Raw genomic sequence first — 23,983 nt, forward strand, 5'->3', positions numbered from 1 at the left:
AGTACTCTATCACCAGAAAATCAATTTTCTCGACGAATATTTGTCGTCTATTGTCTCTTTTTTTCACATGTCCGGTCCTATTCAAGGCGGCGATTGCGTCGCTTAGGAAATTTTATCGAAGCAGTCGCGGCGAAGCCGATGCTGGACTGTCGATGAACGACCATGACCATGCGGCACAATGGTTCATGTGATGCTTCGTCTCTTCGCTCAGTGTCGCATATATCTACGTCGCTTTTGTTGCGCCTAAGAGGCTTCGAAAAAGCACCGTGACTAATTAATATCCGAGTTTTTTGCCGAGAAGCGGTACAGACGCGCGTTTCAGATTTGTGACCAATCGCGATATTATCCCCGGTCATTTTAACAATTTTCGAAACTTTTCCCTTTTACATTATCTCGAAATATCTCTTTAATATTAATTATTTAATATAATTGTGTAATATGAAAACTTGTCCTTTTATTTGAATCGTAAAACTATAAGACTTCCGAAATTATTTAATAATCTAATCTGCACTTCTTGAAATATGTTTCGTCTGAATTTTCGTATTGAACAATTATAACAATTTAATAATTTTAGTAGCTAAAAAATATGCTAGTTACTTAGTAAATTATTAAAGCCGTGTTGAATTTAGTGTTAATTATAATAATAATTAAAATGTATGGGAGTTCAAACGTATCTGTAGACTTAAACTAAAATATTTTAAATTAAAATCCATAAAGTTCTAAAAACTTAACTACCAATTTTCATAATTTTCTTTATATGTCCGTTTTTACAATATTTGTATGTCCTGTGAAAATTAAGAAGAGTAAAGTAGTTTAATTACTGTTTACAACTCATAAATAATAAATGAAAAAAATTTATTGAAAATAATTATAATTGTATAAGGAACAATCGAAACGTGGTAAGTGATGAGCACGGATTTGAAGTGAGCATGTCACCTCGGTGTGTTTTCCTGTCATTTCTAATTTACTAGGCGGATGCGAGTTAGTCTTCCAATTTGCAGCTACTAATTTGACTTATGATTTCGTCATATGATCGAAGGCTTATAGGCTTGGTTAGTAGCTACAATGCCATGTATGTCGATCAGATCGAAATCCTAAAAGCCAATGTCGTAACAAATATTGTGCATTAATTCGCCGTAAATAAAATGACAAAACACCGCATCTGCGTATTACATATATTAATTACGTGTGTATTAATACCGTGTATATTGATATGATTTTTATTCTGATTTTGATGACATGTTTCTATCGAACGTCTCACGGAATTATGCTTTGCCTTTACTCATCATAGCATGTCCATCATTTTTTTATCGGGATATAAAGTTTATCTCAAAATCTTACACGCGAGTCAACATCATAATTTTGTCATTTATTTCGATTTCGTATTTAGTTAAATGATAAAAATTCAAAAGAATCGCGACTTACCAAAAACGTTTCTGATGGCTCCTTGATGGCAGGAATTAGAGGGATAGGATACAAAAATTGAAATAAGAAAAAAACGAAAAAGTAATGTGTAATATAATACAGTTTTATTTTGCTAGTTTTTTATTAGACTAGAAAGAAAATATATTATTAATAACATAAAGTAATAATAATAATAATAATAATAATAATAATAATAATAATAATAATAATAATAATAATATAATAATAATAATTAATAGTATATTAATTATTATCATTTTATTTTTAATTATATAATAATATTAATTATTATTCTCGTGACTAATTAAACAAAATAATATGCTACTATTATTATATAATTAGCCAATAATAATGACAATAATTAAACGTTAAATTAATAATAATTAATATAATAAACTATTATATACATAAGAAAATGGTAGGAAAATAATATAGTGATCGACATACATAACATTATATGTTGGTACATGATTACTAATGTATAGGTACGTGATATAAATGGGTGTATATTTGATATGTGTGAGGAAAAGAAAGCGAAAAGCGAAGCCACACCCTCGTCAGCCACGGAGATATAAACGTAAAATAAAGTAAATTGAAGAGAAAAAGAGACAGAAAGAAAGAAAGAGGGAGAAAGAGAGACAAGTAAACAGATGCATATAAAAAACTATTTAAGGTCGAGATATTCGATTCCAAGCCTAATAGGAATCGTGTAGGCAGACGAGAGTGTGACCACATAAAAAAATAAAAGAAAGGAAAAATGTTTTATAAATAATTAATATAAAACAAAATGATGTTTTGTAGGTGATTAGCTGTTTATAATATTTGCGAGAAATTTTCGAGTAATTGTCATATAATATATGACGTCGTCGTTAATAGCAGGTAAGGCATTATTATGCTGAAACGCTGTTTGTAAACTAAGATGTAAAATTCATTAAAAGTTTACGTCTGTACTTAAATAAAGGAAATCACGAAAGAGAGAGCCCTCGCTCGGATCTCGATTCGGATCCCAGATATGAGCGAGAATTTACGAAGTATTTACACTAACGTCGAACGCATAGCGCGAAAGAAATTCCTGAAGGGTGTGAAGATATTGGAATGGCTTCGCAAATAAGGATGACATTAACGACGGATATAACAGTCGAAAAAAAGCTTCGTAGAATAATCGATAAAATAAAAGAAATTACTCGCGTCTTTACAAAAGGTATAACAGATAAATATAAAACAATAATATATAATTGTCGCAATTTGAGTCTCTTTACAGCAATTTACAGAAGTTTACATTTGAATTTGCTATTCAACAGCGATGGTTAAAATCTTTCAAACAAAAAAAATTATTATCGTTTTATATATTCATATACATAAATATTTTTTTTTATAAATTTCTTGAAAAACCCACCCTTCTTTCTCCTTTTTATTCTCTGCTCTATGCTATTTACGCGAAATCTCATTCGTTCTTATACTAATAGTTATCTAATGATAACTGTAAGGAACTTTTTTCTATATTGTTTAACTCTAAATACATTAGATTCGCGGACTATATATATATATATATATACGTATGTATGCATGCATTATATTATACGCATGCATGTATACGTATATATGTATACGAATGTATATTGTATATATACATAGACGTATTATATATATATATATATATATACATAAATGTATTTTAGAGTATATTTCTATTAATATTTAATTGCTTAATACAAACCATTTAATACTTATTACTGATTTAGTGATAAGTAGACCCTTTAAAATATCACAGGGGCCCAGATTTACAATACAATATCAACATGATATCGTTATATATACATAGATACATAATGTCTAAGATATAGACATGAACGACTATACGCTCGCGAATTCGAAATTCCATAATGCAATTTCAAGTTAAACGCGAACGCCATAAGATCCACACTCATCTCTCCTTCTAAATTTTATAATAAAATTTTCGAAAATCGAAACAAAAAATTTTTTGAGTGACAATCATTGTTAAGTAAATCCCCGGTTGTGTTACAAAAATTGCTATGTAAATATAAATGTTAGTCAAATTATGGTACGAATTTCGAATTTCGGCGTCGTTTAGTCGTCTAAGAGGTCAGCCAGACACTCACCGGTAGTGGTGCTAGCTGCGTTGGCCGTAGCACCGGCGGGATGCTGCTGCTGCTGCTGCGACTGGAACATTGCCGTGGGGTGAAGGAACACGGATCCGTACATCATATTTTCGTCCGACTGTTGCTGCTGCTGCTGCTGGCTGATTTGCTGACTGGTAGTAGCGACTACCGGGGAATTACTGATACCAGGACCACTGCCACCACCGCCACCGGGTACGATTGGTGCCCCGGGAGTCGGCGGCACCAGACTGCCCTCTTCAACGGCGACGCGCACCGATTCGATGTGCCGCCGTGAGAAGACATGCTCCTGCAGCGGGGTCTTGGCAGAATAACGGACAGAGCACAGTCTGCACTCGTCTGGTCCGGTCGGTCCGCGATGCGGTTGAACGGCTGAGCTCTCGGCTGGTAGACCCGCCGCTAGCCTAGCCTTCTTCTCCTTGGCACGAGCATTCTGGAACCACACCTGCAACTCGTCTCTATTAGTCTCCACAAATTCGGATCGAGATTAGATATGCGCGCGCGTCCAAGTAAATAGCTTCCTCGTGGACTATTAATGATTTATTTACGAGCTCGGAGTCGGGCTCGCACGAGGACCATCGATGCTCACCTGGACCACTCGTTTCGGCAGGCCGATTTCGCGACCGAGCATCTCACATTCGGCCATCGTCGGTGTCTTGTAATCCGAGAACAGCGACTTCATCACTTTCACCTGGGTGCCTGACATCTGTGTACGGTACCGCTTACCGCCGGATTGACTAGTGTTCCCGCCGCTGGATTGTGCACTGGTCACCGGCGGTCCAGAGGTATTCCCGGTGTTTCCACTAGCGGGTCCTTGCCTCGAGCTCTGAGTACTCGAAGCTGGACTCGCCGGACCGCTCTCGTCGTCTAAAAATTCCGTGGTCTCGCTCATGCTATCATCGTCGCAAATGCTGCGCTCGGATAAATCAGTCAGGGGTCCGCAGTCGCTACCACCGCGGAAGTGAGCGCCATGTTGCTCTTCGAGAAGACTATTCAGGCCGCCCACCAGAGTCAGTTTCATGGGTCGGCTGAGGTCGACCGGTTTGCTCAGATCCAACGGAGACTCGCCGCTGTTGTTGCCAGCTTGATGATTCGCTGTTTCTTGCTTTCCATTACTAGCACCACTGTGCATTAGTTCGCTAAAGTATCGTTTCATATCCTCATAATATTTCAAAGATTTTAAAGACGTCTCCATGTCGCTATTATTGATTGGCGGAAATAGCGGTGGCATCATATGAGAAGTTGAAGAATTAGAAGGAGCAGATTCCATCGAGAGCTCCTCATCGGGGATGTTGTCGATGTTCACTTCACCGCGAGCTACCTGATCGGCGTGCTTACTGCTAAGATGAGATTCTAAAGCAGACTTCACTTTGAATAGCGCTGGACAGAACGGACAACGCTTGTTGATCACTTGGCTATGGGCGCGAAATTGACCCTTACGTTCACGAGCGCGTGTGTTTTGGAACCAAACTTGCACTACGCGTTTCTTCAAGCCAACCTCGCGGGCGATCGTCTCCAACATCTTCCTCGATGGATTCGACTCGACTTGATATTTTTGATAGAGATAATCCAACTGCTCGGGAAGTATTGTGGTTCGCAAACGTTTATCCTTAGGTTGCTCGTTGTGTTCCGAGTTTAAACGGTTGTCGCCGCCCGTTCCTTCCTCGGAATCCTCGTATTTTCTCTTTTGCATCATGGCAATGAGCGGATGCGGGGTGTCTGTTGTAACAACGGAGGTAGCATTAAGTGCTTGCTGCTGCAGAATTCCGAAAGGTGAATCAGGTGGGTAGCCGCCTGTTGGCGGAAACAGGGTCGGGTTCATGATATGTACTATCTGATGCTCGCGCCAAAGCTCGAATCGTGCGAACACTAAGTTACATTTTTCGCACTGATAGTTACTTTCCTTCGATTCCGTCTGTGACTGCTGTTGCTGCGACTGCTGCTGTTGCGACTGTTGTTGGGACTGTTGATGCGTTTGAGACAATGTCTGTTGTTGATGTGAATGAGGAGGCGTAGCGGTATTCAACGGTTGTTGTAATTGTTCCGCGAGCGCAGGGGCGGCCGATGGATTGTTGGCTATCGTGTTGTTTGTAGTTGTGGTAGAGCTGCTGTTACTGTCTTCGGAACTTAGAACCGCGGCAACTTGAGCCGCCGCAGCCTGGGCTTGCGCACTCCTCTTGGCGTCTTCCTCTTTGAAGCAGTGCGTTTTCTGATGGCGTATAAGCTCGTAATATCGTTGAAATACTAGCAAGCATTTTTTGCACTGATAGTTTAATCCTGGTGTTCTTTGAAATCTGCCAGAACCATCGTCATTCTCGCGTCCGCCCGCTGTCACAGGCTCGGCGGCGGGTTGATTTTCATAAACCTTACGTGCTTTCTGTCTAGCGTTTTGAAACCACACCACAATCACACGCGGACTCAAGCCGAGAAGCTTGCTGAGATACTCTAAATCATCATCTTTTGGATAAGCGTTGTTCTCGAAAAATTCTTGAAGAACTTTTATCTGATAATCGGTGAATCTCGTTCGATTGGCGCGTTTTCCGGAACTGCTACCGGCGCTGTTGCTGCCATTACTATTGCTGCCGAAAGAATAATCCGTCGGTCCACGACCCGGGCTCAGAGATCTCTGTGGTGTAAGTGCCATGGCAGCGATAGCGTTCGACACTACATTACCTGTTCCCGGACTGGGATTGGCAAAATTTTGGGGCGTTAGTTTTGGCGGTAACATCGGAGTACTCGGAGTGTTTGTGGTTGATGGAGGATGGGATGAAATGTCATGATGGATGCCCGAAAACACGGAACTCATACTAAGCGCAGGTGAATGCGGTCGGGATTGTTGGTCACCCGAGCTACCAGGCGAATGATGTTGCTGTTCCTCTTGATGCTGTTGAGTTTGCTGTTGCTGTTGACATTGCGATTGCTCGGGTATCTCTTGCTTAATTTCGGCAGGCTGCGATGTGCTTGCATTCTGCATAGATGGTGGAGGTGTGGTTTGCTTATTCGGGCTTTTATCGTCGGAAGAACTTCCAGACACGCTAGAATTTAACGGAGTTACTTTCGCCTCGCCGGTCTTTTCGTATTCCTCGAGATTCAGAGTAGTACTTGGCGGATTATTGAAATTGTAAGGACTATCTTTGTTACGTTGCCGTTCCTTAAATAACGTATTTCGGAACCAATGTTTTATAACTTTAGGGGGCAAACCGCTCTGAGCAGCCATTTCTAAAATTTGCTCTTCACCAGGAGAATTATTAATATCAAAGTGGCCGCGTAGTATTTTTAATTGTTCATCAGTGATACGCGTACGTGCCCGTTTCTGTGATGCAGCTGCGTTCGCCTGAAAGGTCAAAAAAGTCGTTCGTATTTTCCTTCCGTTTACTAATATTTGACAGTTTTGCGATGGTAAAAGATAATCAAATAAATAGATAAATAAATAAAAAATAAATATATTTTTCTTTTTATTACCTTTGCATCTAGATTAAATATTATTCTAAATTTGTGTTTACCTCCTCACCACTGCCTATATGTTGCACCATCATCATAATATATACTAGTGTTTGATGACACTATTGTAATTTTATTCGTTGTTGATGCGGATGTGTAAAAAAAATAAATAAATAAATAAATAAATAAATAAGTATATAAACGAATAAATATAAATATTACGAATACACATAATCTTATACACATATCTACTTACTGCTGCCGCCGCCTGTTGTTGCTGAAGAGTTGCAAGATGCTGCTTAGCAAGAAGATCCGCTTGATTAATCGGTGGATATCCGGCGGCAGCACCATCATACGGTGGTGGTGGTAACATCATTGGCACTAGAGGTGGCTGCAAGTTCATAGCCGCCAAAGCGGGTACATTCAATGAGAATGGTAATCCCATCATTCCCATCATTAATCCCGGATATTGTTGTAGATGTTGCTGTAATTGCGACGCCGCCATTGCGTTCAAAGCAGCCTGCATTTCTGACATTTGTTGCGCAAATGTGAGTTGCTGCTGCTGTTGCTGTTGTGATTGTTGCTGCTGCTGCTGTGACTGCTGCTGTTGTGGAATATGATGCGAATTGGTAGGCAATACAGTCGGCGTCGTCGAATCTGTGCTTGAAACTGGAGTGTTGCTCAATGCCGGAGTCGTTGTTGGAGTAGTAGACGTGGCTTCTGGTGTTCGACTGACACGTTCTTTGTTTTCAGTGTTTTCTTCCTTTTCTTTTTCACGCGATTCCTTATCAGAACTGAGATCTTGTGGTTGTCCAGCAGCGGGCGTGGAACTTCTCGGCGCCGTAGTGGTTGATGAGGACGTCGCGACGGTCACCACTACACTTTTCTTCTCGTACTCACACTTAAACTGCTGCGCATATTTTTCGAGAAACTCGCGAGGTACGAGATCACGATGAACCTCTTCACAATGAGCTTTCAGAACCCAAACACTACTAAACTCTTTGTTACAGTGCTGACAAGTGCTGCGTGTAAGTTCGGGTATCACGTCATCATCGATGTGAGTCTCCTCGACTTCTTCCTCTTTCTCTTGCGCGGCTTGAGCAGCGAGAGCTTGCTTCTGCTGCTCTTGCTTTTGTTGTTCTTGTTGCGCTTGAAGAGCGGCGGCCGCTTCCTCCTCCTTGCGTTGCCGTCTTTGATGATTCTCGTTAAACTGCATGACAAGATCGAAGCCGAAGCTCTCCAGGAGATGTTTGTACATTTGCGAGGTCTTGTGTCGCGGTTGAGAGAGAATATCTTGCGATGAATGCTGAGTGGCTTGCTGCATGTGTTGCTGCGGTCCTGGTGTCGTAGATGCAGGAGGTGGTGTTTTCGCAGGAGTGGACGAGCCCAATTGTTGCGATGCAGCCAATTGTTGAAACAATGCCAATGGATTGCTAAAAATGCAATACAGTTGCTGATGCGTCGCCAATTGTTCTTGATTGACGAACAGAGCATTGCAACGCGAACAGCAAAGCATCCCGCTTGAATTACTCGTGTTACTGTTGACGGGTGAACTGGTCGGGCTTGTTGGCGGTGGTTGCTCAATCAGTGGCCGAGCGAGATCTAACTGACCACTGGCTGCAAGATCCTGTAGTTTACTGGTACGCGTTTGATGAAGAACGCTTCTCATGTGAATATCCAGGGTGCTACCCTGGCTATACGAGACTTTGCAGATGTTGCACTTATATGGTTTCTTGTCCTGATCTTGCTGGGAATCGGGCGACTCGGTCGGGCTAGCTGGAGGTACCGAGAGCAACGTATTGTTGTTACCTTGCTCTTGCATCGCTCGCTTCAGCTTGTGCAAATGACTCACACTGTTGTAATGTACGAGAAGTATATTCTTTTGCGTGAAGCTCTCCTTGCAAACGTCACACTTGTACGGTCGATTAGGGTCCAGATACTTTTCCATTGGATAAGACATTTTTTCACCTTTGCGATGTAACAAGGTCTTGTTGTGGCCGGTGAGATAGCTCTGACGCGTAAAGGCCACCTTGCATCGGTGACACTTGAATTTTCGACTAGGATCGTGATAAGAATCTTCGGCAATTGTTTGGCTATTTAAGTAATCCTCTAGCATACGTTGCTCCTTCTGCAATGGGGACGAGTCACTAGCATCACTTTCCTCTTCGTCACCTTTACCCGCGTCATCTTCTGTATTCTGCTCGCTCATCAAGCCGCTTTGTCTCCTCAACGTTTCTTCCGTGATTGCTTGAAACAACGGATGTGCGTGAAGTAAGCTCTGCTTGTAGTGAGCTAACTCGTCCTCATGAAAATCGTGAGCAGATTCCAAGTGTCTCTGAAGCGCTTGAACTGAACGAAAAGATCGGCTGCAGATCGTACATTTGGTTGCGTCTCTGATCGCGTGGTACTGGGAGTGTTGTTGAACCTTCTCTAAAGTCTTGAAAGCGAGGCTGCACTGTCCGCAACGATACTTGTAAACATGTTTCTCGCTAACTGCTAAAGTAGGCGTCGTAGCCGGATGAGCTTCTCTGTGATGTTGCTGAAGATCTTCGAGGGTACGGTAAACTCGACCACACACAGTACACCTGGTGAGCTCCTCGATGTCATCGTTGCCACTTCGTTCGCTCAGATCTTCTTCCTGATGGGGTTTCGTCGTTGTTGTGGGCGACGTCGGCGTCGTTGGAACTGTAACAGCTGGTGTTGAAGTATTCCTTGGATTATTGTTAAGCCAATGACTTTGATCCACCAATAATAATAGCCTTTGCAAACCGTCGGTGTTAACGGAATGAATTTGCATCACATGCTTCTCAAGCGCGGGACGTTCCTTGAAACTATCTTGGCACAACGGACATAATAATTCCGGCGTCTCTTCCTTCACTGCTTCAGTTTTCTCTTCCGAATCATGAACGTGAGCCACTTGCAAATGTTGTCGTAATTCTTCCCGTGACGTCGGCTGATACGTACAGTATAGGCACGTAATTTCCTCTTGGTCATTCTCCGGCTCCGCTTCCGGTTCTGGATCATTATCCGGTTCTTGTTTCACTTCACTACCACACTCACTACCTTCATCTCGTCGTTCTGAAACGAAAAAAAAAAACATAATTTGTTTTATATAAAGATATGTAAAAAATGTCTAAAGAATATATTTAATAGATTTTTTGCTAAATAAAATTGTATAAATTAAATTATTGTACATAATTTGTCTTTAAATTGATATTGACATTTATTTATCGATATTTCTGTTTTTACAATCAAAATGTCCTGATGCGAAATTAAAACAAAATAAAAGTTTAATAGCAAATATGTAGGAAAATGTATACAATTTATTTAATATTTACTAATATTTAAGTGCGTTTTGAAATTACTAAACTTTTGTTTTTTATAATCAATAATTTATTCATCATAAAATATTTTAATTTTAAATTCCTCGTGAGAAATGAGTAATTAAAAATGCTAATATTCAAGTGTATAATTACTTATATGTATAAAGCGTGACAAGAAGAGAGCACTTAAAATATTTATATTTTGTATCGCAGAAAATTTCACAATTACAATTTTCTTCAGACAATTATCGTGTATATTATTATCACTATTGAAATTTTTTAAGTTTCAAATTTGCCGAGATTCGTTACAATAAATTGGATTTTTCATCCGGGGTCAGCGTAATATTAAACTTCGGCATTAAGTATTCGGACGCGCGCAGGAGACAACCATCCATTTGGCAGTGATTCATTCCTCGAGACATTAGCTTGAAATTAAACGCCACAAGAGAAAGTAAATTATAGATACTACCAGCTAAACTATGGCACAACGCGCAATGTAAGGTTCGCGTTTAGTATGCACCGGCCGCGTATCAGGGCGAACATTCTCTCTAGAACGGCTCTATTAAACTGATTAGATTCTTATTCGAGTATCGCGATCCTTCCTCTCGGCCCGCCCGGACTGACTCTGATCCGCGAAGGAATTATCCCGGTGTAATTATATATGCCGCCGGTCGTTTCGATGCGCGAACGGAAGAATTTACGCAAGCGAAACGCGCACATATGTACGTCGTGAAGAGAAAGTTTTCCGACGATGCGTCAAAAAAGAGGAAGGACGAGGAATCAACGACCAGGACTTTTGCACGCGTCGCAGATGCTCTTTCGCGACATTCTTATAACAATAATATATCAAATTACAGATTCGAACTGCGCCGATCTGGTGGTTTTTTTTTACGAAAGAGGAGAAAAAAAATGAAAAAGAAAGGAACGAAAAAGTGGCAATCAAAATAAAAAAAAAAGAGGCAAAAGGAGGACAAGACGGTCTGTATCGTGCAGCATTGTCCGAAAACTCAGTTGCACGATAGGACCGTCAGTTGCGATCTTACAACGTGCGCGGAACAACGTTGTGTATGTGCAACAACGTGTATGTGCTCGTTGGTTTTATTTCTCCACGTATATTTATATAAATATAGTTCCTGTCGATATACGTATGTAATAATATGCAGCATTGTGCGCGCTGGTAGTGACGGCACACGCCATGGCCATATGTCATGCAAAATTACCGTCATTGTTATCCTAATTGTGAAATAATAAAATAATGAGACCAGTGAATTCATTAAGAACGTAGTTACAGGTTTTCCTTGCTCGTGCAAATTAATGTAGGGTGCAGGCTGATATAAAAGAAATTATATCCAACACCAATTCTTTTATAATTGCATGCAAACATTTTTTTTAAATATTAATATCAAGTATATCTAGCATAAAAAAAATTTACTAGATATCCATCAATTAATTAAAGAGTATTAAAATCATAAGGGGAAAAGAGGAAAAAAAAAGAAAAATAAAGGAAAAAAAAAAAAAAAAAAAAAAAAGAAGAAGAAGAAGAAGAAGAATGCATATGATCATAATATATTTTGTTAGAAAAGTCATATTAATTAAACATTGCACTTTTATAATTTTCTGAATATATTTAGCATTTAGGCCATTATTAATTGACTGCTCCACGTAACTCAATTGATAAATGTTATTGTCTGTCATGTGTAAAACGCGAGGCATGTCTTTCTGTAAATTTTAAAAATAAATTAATAAATTATTTTTAAAACGTAAGAGAAGTTATTGGGACAATGTGTGATGTAATTAATTAAATAAAAATTAAATATCAACGATATTAATATTTTATGACGGAAATATATATCTATTGTATTTGTTATTAGATTTATTCTAACTCACCATTATTGGTGCTTGTTGCGTTGGGTGTCGTCGGCGTGGTTGGGCTCGGTTGTTGCGTAGACGGTACATCGGGATCGCTCACTACTTGAAACACTTCGCTAATATCCGTGTGCGGGAGCGGAGTCTCGTTTCCTTGGAGGTTGCTTCTCCTATGAAGCTGATGTAGCTGCTCCATTTGAAAATGTCGCATAGATTTCACATGTTGTAGGAGCGGCAATCGGTGCCTGGCACTGAATCCGCACAAAGCACAGTGATACAATTTCCCAGGAGTTTGGATGTTGCCGCTCGCCTCGATAAGATGACGGAGCAAAAGCGTCGCGGCATCATGCCTAGGCGAGGCGGCGTGCAGAGCCAATTTATGGGCGCTGTTGGTGTAATAATCGCACGCGTGGCAACGCAATTGCGCGGCGCTCGTGGGTGACGCCAAGTACTTGAGTTTCCATTCGTTACGTGGACCACCTTCCTTCACGTGGTTCACGTGTTGCAGCCGCTGCAGATGCTTGTCAGTCTTGCAATGCAGCTGGAAATTCGCTTTCAAATTGGTTTTATAGGAACAGAGCTTGCAAACAAAGTTTGCGTTTAACACTGCAAGTATCTCGCCCTCACGGGTTCTCGTTCTATCGATAGCCAGGTGATGGCCCAAAGCCTCGAGCGAATCCGTCGCGAAGTTGTTGCAGACACAGCAGTGATAAATTTGAGACGGATCCTGATCCGCAGGTTCCGGTGGCGGCTCCATGCTATCCGGCGAAAGCCCAACATCGCCGCCAAGATTAGTCATGGCAGCCATGTTCGCCATGATCTCAGGTGGGAGCTGCTGCGGCAGTGGACCGCCGGTCATCATTTGTATTAGGAGCGCTTGATTGTAAGCCATATCGGCCAATGCCGCCTCCGCGTGTTGCGGTTTGTCTAGACCGCCTAAGTGAAGCAATTGTTCAAGCTGTTGTTGATGCTGTTGCGCCTGCTGATGATGGTGCTGCGCTTGCTGATGGTGAGTCAACACGGACAATGTCTGCATATGCTTGATATTTTGATGCAGAACGAGCGAGTTGTGCGTGTGCTTCTCGCTCGTCATATGTATTCTCAGATTCCGCGCAACATTTGTCTCGTAGTTGCACACGTCGCAGCGAAACGAATGCTTCGGTTTACTCTGATTACTACTCTGGGCGGCCATATGGGGATTGTGATTCTGCTGATGGTGAGGACTCCGTGTCGGCATTGGCGCCTCCTGAGACGAGGAAGGGTTACTGGTACTGGAGCCACCCCCGCTGCCTTGCTGCAGTTCCTGCATGTTGTTTAGATGCTTGTCACTTTGCATATGTATACTGAGATTGCCCTTCGTCGTGGTAGAATAATTGCATACCTCGCATCTGTATGGCTTGTAGCCGCACGTATAAGTCTCGCCACGCGCTAACCTAGGATGCGGCTGACCTGCGATGCAATAGATACAGGATGTCTCGTTTTCGGGATGCTTCTCCTTCATGTGTATTTCAAGAGTCTCTTGATACTTGTAATGCCAGTTACATTTAGGACACTTCAGGGTCTTGCAAGAATTCCGACTGTGAATGCCAGCGAGCGGTCCACCAGCACCGGCGAGTCGACTGGTAGCTAATATCAATTCACATCTACCGCACTCTACTCCGCTCGGCCTGCCTTGCATATGATCCGAACACACACCTATCGTAGTACCGCCGCTGTAACTCGGTGGGTTCTGTGGATGAGTGAGCGCGTACGAAGATGGGGATCCTTTAGCCGACGAAGTCGGCGGTGGTGGTGAACTGTAATGCATGACATCGGGAGCTTTAGCCCATGATACGGCGCTAACCTGCGCGCCCGTCCACTGATGCTGTTGATGATTGTATGCGAGAGGATGATTCGAGTGCGACGTCGGCGTTGTCGGCGTGCTCGGCGAGGGCCGCTGTTGCGTCTGTGACGATTGTTGCTGCTGTTGAGGACTACTAGGTACGCCAGGTGTGCTCGCCGGGGTGTTCGTTGTCGTCGGCGTTATCTCGTGTTCGTTAGACTCGTTACGTTGCTGCTCGTTGCGTTGTTGCTGTTGATTTTGTACTTGCGCGGGCAACGCCTGAGCGCAAGCCAAGTTCGTGACAGGCTCCAGGAAACTAACAAGCGGCTGCTTACCTCGACCAACGGCCTGAATAATGGCCGACGCCGTCGATTGCGAGAGTATCTGTCGTTCGTCTTCCATTAAAGTAAGTTGATGCTCGCCCTGAGCGTGCGCGACGAAACTTTTCGCGTATCCGAAACTGAGCTTGCATATGAAACACATTAGGATAGGTTTGATGGGCACTGATGCAGGGGATGGTGGCGCCGTGAACTTTGGAGGGGGTTGCTGTTTACCCTCTGCGCTCCTATAGCTGATCACCCGATAACTGTGCATCACAGGAAGATCGGGATTGTGCTGTTGGGCCGTCGAGCGTTGTTGCTGTTGTTGCTGCTGCTGCTGGTAGACCTGGTGCGCGTACAGCCGCGAAACATAATACGCGTTCGCGATTTGTGGGAAAACTAAGGAGTGAGGAACCGATACACCGCGCCCGTCTACGATACAACCGTCGGGTAGAGAGTCGTCTTCGCTGAGCTCGCTCTCGCCTTCGAAGATGTAGGCCGATCCATCCGGATTGTAAACAATCTTACCGTCGAATTTCTCTACATCGCCGCCCGTCGGACTCGGACTCGGACTAGGGCCTTGCTGTTGCTGCTGACTCTGCGACTGCATAGTCATAGTAGTGGTCGTAGTGGTGGTGGTGGTGTCCGCGATAGGTGTAGGTGTCGGTATCGCGTCGCGGGTGCAGGGTTCCGTGCCCGAAGGTGGACTAGCCGTGCGGGGGTGATGGGGCTGATGTAACGCAGCCCCAGCCGCCGGGGGGGACCCACCCCCTCGGCCCCCCTCCTCCTCCGGGCTCATCTCCTGCTTCTGCTGCGCGTACGTGGAATTTTGGAAAGGCCCGCCGTGTTGCTGCTGTCGCTGTTGCTGCTGCTGATGATGGACCGCCACCAGCTGCTGAAATAACTGATGCTCGATCGCGCTCGGCGTGTGCTGCTGTAGATGCGACGGAGGAATATTGTGGTGCTGAAGGTGGTACGGGGGATGAGGCTCACTGGAGGGCATCACCCCAGACGTGAGGCGGGCGCCAGCCTCACATCACCTACGGTGCCTGCGCCTGCGTTCTCCGGACTTCCTCTTCTTCTTCTTCCGCGCGGACTCGCCCGCTTTCTCGCTGACTGCCTCTCCGTCTTATTCTTCCTTTCGCCACCGAGAGAGGGTTCACTAGCTACCCCGACGTAAGCCCAGGTCGTACCTGCGAACAAATTAAGATCCACCATTAAGATTGCGTGTTTCACGTGTCATTTATATGTGTAAAAAGGTTGATGTGTAAATGTAAAAAAACCCCAAAAAAAACAAAAAAACGAACTAAATTGTATATAGAAATTTATTTTATTTTTGTTATGTACAATATACAGTACAAAAAAAATATAAAATCTTAAAATATACAGTTGTATCCGTTGGATGAGACTAGTTAGCCCGCTCGTGAGAGAACGACGTTGTACAATTGGAATATTTAGGAATCGTCTAGTCGGTTAATCCGGTCAAACAGAGTCGGCATTTTCGAGGACGGTCGAAAGATAGCGAAATACGTAGAACTGCAGCAAGCTGCGTGTGCAGAGGATCGAGCCGGAGAAGACGGCGGACGTAAGATACACAAAGCCGCGGAGAACCACCACGGCGAACACAACGGTTCCTTGTATTCGGATTACCTGAGTGAGCCCAGCTGTGTTTGCGATCGATCGGCCGAGAGCTTATCTATCGATGGAATATCAACGTTTCCGCTCGGCCGATGTGAGAACGAAAGACGAAATGAGCGAAGAAAACTCAATGGTGAATTCGTCGTCGATGAATGCTCGTCTGTATACCCGCAGATCGAGGATTCTTCGTCCTCGCGTCTCTTTTATATAAATATATGTCTTTCTCTCCCCTTTGTCAACATAGATATATTTTCGTCATATACTGCGCTGTGAAACACAGCATTGTTCTCGTTTACAAATAGTAACATTTTATTCCGAATTTACTGCTTCTCTACATGCGCTCGATTTTTCCTTGACTTTATTTTTAACTTCTCTTTCTTCTCTCAACGTAAAGTTAATATAGTTTCGTTGAGATCGTCCGAGATTTCAAGACAAATTGAGTTGTAAACTGCAAATGCGCTCATACATCACAATTCCCCATAAGGGAAGTGCGCTGGGCGAAAAAGATTAAACGCACTTTGCGAATCTCCTAAAACAAGATACGTTGGTCGCTTTGATTATCGCGGGAGGGAAAGGAAGGAGGGCCCGGGAGATATCACGCTCACGGGAGCATAATCCATGTTTCCAACTGAAACGTGCGCGATGATGCGAATTCCTGCCGGGAGCGAGAGAGAAATGGGCGGAGGGGTACCGAGAGAGGCGCACAGGACTCTAATAATCTAATCCCAATTACGCGGGATCGCGGTCTCGAATCAACGTCGTGAGGAGGAGGAAGAAGGGTGGAGGCCGCAAGCATTCACGGAATCTAACGGATTAAAGATGAGTCTCGAGTGGGTGTATGCGGACCCCTTATATATGCTCTCGCGTGCATGCGTGTGTTCACGGGGGTGTGGAACGGCGTGACGATCCGCAGCGAGTATCTCTCGCATCTCTCGCGGAAGAGAAGAGAAGGATATCCCTCTCTTTCTCTCTCCCTCTCACCCGCGGGCGGAATCGCCGGACATTGTGGTACATACATGGTGGAACGTACACAAGCTCCCCTTCCTCCATCCAGCCTCCCCTCCTCTTCATCCTCCTCCCTCGCCATCGCCACAGTTATAATTCCGCGCGGTGCAAACTCCATAATCTAGTCACCGTATCCCCCGGCATCCTCGAACGATACCGCTTTCGTAATGCGTGAGGTACCTACACGGCGATCGTTCCCTCGGATTATCGTCGATCGATACCGCTAATCCTAGGCGAATCGTCTTCGTGCTCGATCACGTGCCGCGCGAGAAGATGCTTCGCGATCCGATAAAACGGGTGTCTGCTCGACGGCGCTCATTAAGACGGAATCGTACGCTTTGCGGAATATAATTGCTTCGCGGAACGATGTTAAATAAGCGAGAGCGAAATGCATCTTTAGCAAATATGTGTAGCGAGAACGTTCCTATACGAGAGATTCTTCCTCGTAATTCTCGATAACGACGATACGCGATACTCCGGCTAATATTCTGATGCGTGAGTTATAGTATGCGAGGTACTCGCATTACTAAATTAACGAAGCATAATTTCAGTCTTTTTTCCATATTTCAGGAGTGCTCTGTGAGAACGTAATATTCACAGGTCTCATCGTGAGATTACAGCTTTGAAAAAAAATATTCAAAAAGCCCAGACACTCTTTTTCATCATCCCTTAATACACTTTCATTTATTTGTGTGTAGCATTAAAATATTTTAGAGTAGACTGCATATTGAATTTATTTTAAAAAATGTTCTCCACTTCGAAAAATGATATTTTTATTCATTAGCTTAAACGAATCCAGTTTCTTAATGATTATAGATGCAAAACATTGTTGCTTTTACAGATGATGGATTTCCCAAATTAAATCTTAAAAATAAGAACATTGATATTTAATACGATAATCTGACGCTTTGATGTCATATGTATAAACGATAGCGATACGTTATCACAGGCAGCGTGCACAAAAGGGTATACGATGAAGGGTGACGTCGTTTTCGAATAAACGAAAAACATCTGCCAATCTGACATCACCTGCCTCGACTCGCCTATTTCTAGTCAATTTATCAGGCGTTTTGGGTAACGATGAAACGAGGAAGAGGACCGACTCTAGCGGCGTCGACACGTCGACGTTAAAGGCGCGTATGGCGTCGGACGGCTTTGTTTTCGTAGGGCCTGGCCCTAATTAAACGATACCATCTTAATTGTCTCCCGACCATTCTAACGCGGCGATTCATGGCCGCGATCGTTCCGAGGATAGAGCGTCGAGTTTCGAGGATAGAGACCGACTGTTTTCTTATATTGTGCATCGTCATAATTCCCGGCCGTACATTTTTCTGAGCCAAAAATCTGCGAGATCTCGTTCAAATAAATTATTTCACATGATTTTATCTTTTCAAGAACAACGACGTGCGTCAGTTTGTCTTATTTGTAAAATCGCACGGGTTTAGATTCATCGTAATTAAACAGAAGAAATGTTCTCTGAAATTCGTTTGAATATTTTTACGTTGAGTATGAATTATTACAAATTCCACAAAATAAATGGAAAGGAGTTCCTCTTTATTTGAAATAATTTCGCTCAAATCAATCTTAACAACATCGACCGTGAAAATATTTGAGAGAAATCTTTCGAGCTAGAAGAGATATATATATATATATATATATATGTATATATTATATATACAATAAAGTGGATAAATATTTTACCAAGCAAGCGGAAGTGAGGCGTGCTAAGAACGAACGCCGATGGTTCTACAAGCGTAACACACGCAGCGGACTATACCACAAAGTCCGACATAATTATAACTTTGGAGAAAGTCGAGGACGATCACAGGTGGCTGATGAGTGTTCAATAGTGGAAAAGGGAAGCGCATGACATAACGCTGCGGGATGAAAGACGATCGAGGGCACACGCGGTGGGACCAGGAGAGAGAGAGAGAGAAGGAGGGAAGAGGCTCCCGATGATGGGAGTTAAACGTTCGGCGAAGGAGCGACCGCGGAGTCGACGCACCGAGCCCTTTTGTTTGTCGCGGCGTTTCGCTCGAAGGTCCCTTTGTATCCTATACCGTAAGGGAGGCATCCGCGGTCCTTCCCGATCGCGGGGCCCACATGGCGAAGCAGCCGGGACCGCGTTTATTCGGCACGAAATACGCAAGATGCGCGCAATTATGGACTCTCAATTATCTCGTACGTGTCTCGTTATTTATTGAATATCGGTGTTTATTTCTCAGGCGAACTTGCGTGTCGCGGTGAGAGAGAAACGGGTGTCCACCGGCTGAAAAACAGAGAGTAGGACGGCGGTTCCTTTCTGCGAGTTTCGACACTTCGCTGAACGCGAGGATTGTATATTGTTCGGTTTAACGGCGAAACCGGAAGTTCGCGGAATTCGGCGTTGTGCAAATCGCACCGCAGAGGACTTTTGCGGGCTCCAAAAAAACGAATGAACGATCCAATTGTATTTCTCTCTCTCTCTCTCTCTCTGCATTATTAATCGTTATAATAAATATTCGGACATTAAAGAAATGGTTCACATTTTTCAAAGTGGAGAACATTTTTGTTTAGATAAATTTAATAATTTCTTATACGCATCTACTCTAAAATATTTTGATGCTACCCAAGTAAATTAAAGTGCGTTGACAGATGAGACGAAAAGAGAACGTCCGGGATTTTTAATATTTTTTTAGAGATGTAATCTTCTTAATTTTCGTCTTTTTCAAAGAACGGCTATTGACACCGTTATACGGTGCATTAGACTGTATCAATCGCCAAGTGCAACGCACCGCGGTTCAATTAATCGGGGCCGGTATTTCTCTCATTATTGTTATTACATGACTGCGCACGGGCTTTCTACTTAATATATGCGAGCTGAGAGCTTGATAAGAATTATTCACGGATGACGACCACGTTTAGCCGATGCATAATACGAAGCTACGCGGAAACTCACGGCGCGAGTTACAATCGTTTCGCGTCTTGTATGTAAATGCCGGTATGAAATAATTATAGTTACACCCTGGTACCGGTGCAGTGTCTTCGATCGCGCGCCATCATCATCATCATCATCATCATCATCATCGCGCGGAAGAGAGGCAAGAGAGTTCGAAAGTGTCTCATCGTTCTCGTCGCGCTATTATCTCGCATTTATGTAAACTATCTCGCGTATTGTTGTACGATTGTAACGACGCTGGACAAATGACGAAAAGAAAAGGAAACCCGTAATAAAAGGTAATAGGTTTATTTACCGATCAGCGTTCTCTTGTGTGTTTCGTAATAGAAATATTGACCGTTCGCCGCGATAATGAGCACTGTCCCGAGGTTTATAATAATACGAGTGCGCGTAAAACTCGTTACAATCGCGAAACGCGAGTTATATAGTAACACGCGATCGATAATTATCTCCATTTCCAGCGGAGATACTGACTAATGCGTTTGAAATTATAGAAAATGATTATACAGAGGTGGGTGGTTATATGTGTTAACGCTGGGAACTTTGCGCTCTTCGAAATTCAACGAACAATTTTTCTCCATCGTCGAATACGGAGAGAAATCCGAGATGACTCTTTTCAAGTTGAATGACTCGCAATTCTGCGCGAAAGAGAATTTTTCTCCTCATCTTATCTCGACATTTTCATACCTCGCGCAAGCTTCGCTGCACTTTGTTGGGGAGCCAACACGTCTTCCCGGTATCTGATAAGCGTCGATATAATCGATATTATTTCGATTGCCCGAAGGAATCCGCTCCGTTATAGAATATTCGCTCGCGATCGGAAGATGAGAGAGAGAGAGAGCGAGCGAGGCACGAAGAAGGTAAGGTAGAAGGTTACGAAGCAGGGGCTCGGGGGCAGCGGAAGAACCGATGGACCCCTCTCTTTCGAAGACAACGGCAATAAGTGAAGGGCCAGAGCGCACGAAGGCAGGCAACCGAGCGAGAGCGCGCGCGTAATTTACGTGCAACATGGATCCGAGCGGCGTTTAATCCGACGTTCGAGCCGACGATTATGAAGTTAGGGTTGGGTTAGGTGCTGAGCGCGAGGAGGGCCTCTTTGTGATATCAATTAAGTATGATTTCTCCCCTCGCCCTCCTCCTTCTTCTCGCGGGAGCGCGCAGTCTTGTTTTCCTCGCGGGCCTCGCCACCTCCGCCGCTGAATTCCCCTATCTCATTTCTCTCGCTCTCTCCTCCGGGCCTTCCCGTCCCCTCGCGAGGGAGGGGGGAGGTATAACCCAGGGTTTAACCCATTCCCTTATAATTTCCTCCCAATGCACCGTGAGAAACTCGCCCGTAACACGCACGCGCACGCACATACACCGAGAGACAGAGAGAGAGAACCCTCTCCTCGTTCCCGCTCGTTCATTGGCGGTCACCGATTATTAGATTTCATCGAATTTTCGTCGTCCGCGCGCAGGCATCCGGTCCAGACACGAATCCGCCAATTAACCCCGTTAGCGTGGGGGATTCGCAATTAAGCCCGGCCGTGAGAGAGAGAGAAGTCTGTTGCAAGCCGGATCCATCATAATTCGGATACTTTTTTTCGGCGCAACGAGAGGTGACGTGCTGCCAATTTCGCTGTTGATCATTCTTATTAATTTAAATTATATATTACTAAATCGTACAGCCTCTTTCTCTGTCCAGCTCTTTCCTCTTTGTATAATATCTACCGTTCCCGAAATAATGAAAGAACATTGATCGATAATTTTCAAAATTATGCGTCATTTATTTTCACGTTAATTAGAGGTAGAGTTTCTATCTTTCATCATCTAGAAATGCTGGTTGAAGTTTTTACCTTATTAAATTATTTTTTTTTATATTTTATAGAAATTATATGTGTTCTGATAATCTATAATCTAAATATAATTTTTAATGAAACGTTAAAAGCTTTCTATTATTTATTTATAGTATATAGTTGATTCTCTTGAAACGTGATCAATGTTATTAAGACACGAATATTTCCGAGTTGAAAATAATCGAAGCAGAAGTTTGAAGAAAACTTGGACGGCAAGCAAAACACTCGTCTCGTATATGCAGGAAGCAGATTGCGGGGATGCATCGCGCGAGATGATGCGAAACCTGCAACCGACTCGTTTGTTAACGTCGAGACGAGTTCCATAACGATCTCATTTAACTTCTCGACGACACTTGACCCATACGTACATCAGAGAAACGTCCACGCGGTGTAGTTGCGTGCGCTTCGGTAGCTCGAACCGAGGACAGACCCCGTCAGTGGAAACCCGGCGAAGAGACGCAGAAATACAGTAATGTGTAGTGTATATATGTACATGTAATTGTTTACCTCAAGACAACATTTCCCGCAAACAGACTCGATGCAATCGACTTCATGTCCACGATATAATGCAATTTTTTTTCTAAACGTCAGGCCGGAACGCCGTCGTGTAACGAAACCGTTTCTAGATCCAAGACGATTATATTTCTTGAGACCGCGACTTCCCGGTTCGAGACTCGGGACGATCCCGATACTTCGATCGACGGACACACTCGCGTCTTAAGATCGGGAAGAGGAACGCGGCCCCGAGGCTTCGCGCGAGCATTGTAGGAAGTGCTTTTTGCCCTGATGTCGAGCCTGAGTCGTCGACGGTCGACGTGGGGTGGCTAATGACAAAATCAATGCGACATAATTAGACATGGCGGCTACCTACCTACCCAGCTACCTAGCGATCTATCACGACTCACGGATACATTTGTGTGCGAACACTTATACACGTTCACGGGCCACCGCTGCGCTGGGGAGAAATTATTGTAAAAACATCCCTTAATGTGATCGATACGGCTTCGTCGTTAGTTCGTGCCTGTCCGTCTCACCCCGAGCAGTAATACTTGGACTCTCTCTCTCTGTTTCTTCCTCCTCTTTTTCTTTCTCTTTCTCCGTAAACAAAGCTTAAAAATAGATTGTAATTAATTTTATATAACAAAAACAAAAAGTAAATTATAAGTTATTAAATAATAAATAATAAAGTCATTTTTTTTTATTCCGCGGCAGAATCGCGGAATTAATTATTCATATCTGGTGCATTATTATTCGTCGTACGCTTTCGACGAATATTGTACAGGACTTTGATATAAACTTACTTGGATTTTCTCGTTTCTCAAGTGGTCAAATTTTTTATTACGGCAAGGCACTCGGAGAACAAGCGGGTGGCCTTCTCCGATTAGATTCCCCGGGCCGGTTCTAGGTGCTGCGCTAATGATCTCCGTTAGCAGATGCCTCGCACCAAGAGAACCGAGCGCAGCATTGATTTATGATCGCCCAAGATTCCGGCGAATTCGCGGCGCATACCATCGCGGAGCAAAACGCGATATTTCACGATCTAGCGAACGTATCTGTTTAAGCAGATCATCACAATCGCATTCAATTTCGAATGAAAAACAATAATTAATTTGCTCTTGCATACTAAAATTAAGCAAGACTTTTTAAATATTATCGTGTATCGTAGATTTATATTTCGAGAAAAAAGATTCTTCTATAATTATTTATTAAATAACATTAAAATTAATCAACCTTACGCGCTTTATTAAAGCGAGATTAAATTGTACCGCAACAATTATATGTCAAAAGAGAATAAACTTTCGCAGAGGTGTATAAAACATAAGAGGATACCAACCAGTTGCGCGCTTTAGAATTAACATTATGACGTAGCAAAATTACTTGGCGCTCTCATTCGACGCGAACAAAGCCACGAAGTCCGTCACTTGCACAATGCGACTTCTTGTGCCTGATATAAAACTTTGTATAAAACCGAGGCGTTTCAACGTGACACGATGCGACGCGCCGATGGCATGGCATGGCATGGCATGGCATGGCGTGACACGTGGCTTCGATTCGTAAGAGATAGATGGAGAGAAGGTGCTTTTATATGCACATAAGCTCGAGTAGTGTAGCGTACGCGGGGCTAATTATACCTCGGGACAAAGGGTTCACCCGCCGATGACGCACAAGTAAGCTCGGAAACATTGATGAGCGTCTATACACAGCGGCGGCGACGATGAGGACGAACGACGA

At 43.3% G+C, this 23,983-nt stretch overlaps 1 protein-coding gene and 1 long non-coding RNA gene across 5 annotated transcripts in view; one reads left to right on the forward strand and one right to left on the reverse strand.

Annotated features, from left to right (window-relative positions):
* Nucleotides 1-23,983, forward strand: part of LOC114942112 (uncharacterized) — a 167,243-nt gene that overhangs the window by 111,406 nt on the left and 31,854 nt on the right. The gene's annotated exons all lie outside the window — the stretch shown is intronic.
* zfh2 (Zn finger homeodomain 2) overlaps nucleotides 1-23,983 on the reverse strand; it is a 133,775-nt gene that overhangs the window by 77,258 nt on the left and 32,534 nt on the right. For 3 of the 4 annotated variants that reach the window (XM_085481431.1, XM_085481446.1, XM_085481448.1), the window contains exons 2-6: nucleotides 12,215-15,528; nucleotides 7,261-10,082; nucleotides 7,067-7,126; nucleotides 4,153-6,897; nucleotides 3,546-4,008 (exon numbers count right to left, since the gene is read on the reverse strand). In XM_085481431.1, the coding sequence (XP_085337557.1) occupies nucleotides 3,546-4,008; nucleotides 4,153-6,897; nucleotides 7,067-7,126; nucleotides 7,261-10,082; nucleotides 12,215-15,338 (9,214 nt within the window). In that variant the 5' untranslated portion in view covers nucleotides 15,339-15,528. The remainder of the gene's footprint in view (nucleotides 1-3,545; nucleotides 4,009-4,152; nucleotides 6,898-7,066; nucleotides 7,127-7,260; nucleotides 10,083-12,214; nucleotides 15,529-23,983) is intronic. The other variant, XM_085481438.1, reaches the window with a different exon arrangement.

The sequence above is a fragment of the Nylanderia fulva genome, unplaced genomic scaffold (genome assembly GCF_048542155.1).
Source record: "Nylanderia fulva isolate GAGA-0341 unplaced genomic scaffold, ASM4854215v1 Scaffold1, whole genome shotgun sequence".
Classification (NCBI taxonomy): Eukaryota; Metazoa; Arthropoda; class Insecta; order Hymenoptera; family Formicidae; genus Nylanderia; species Nylanderia fulva.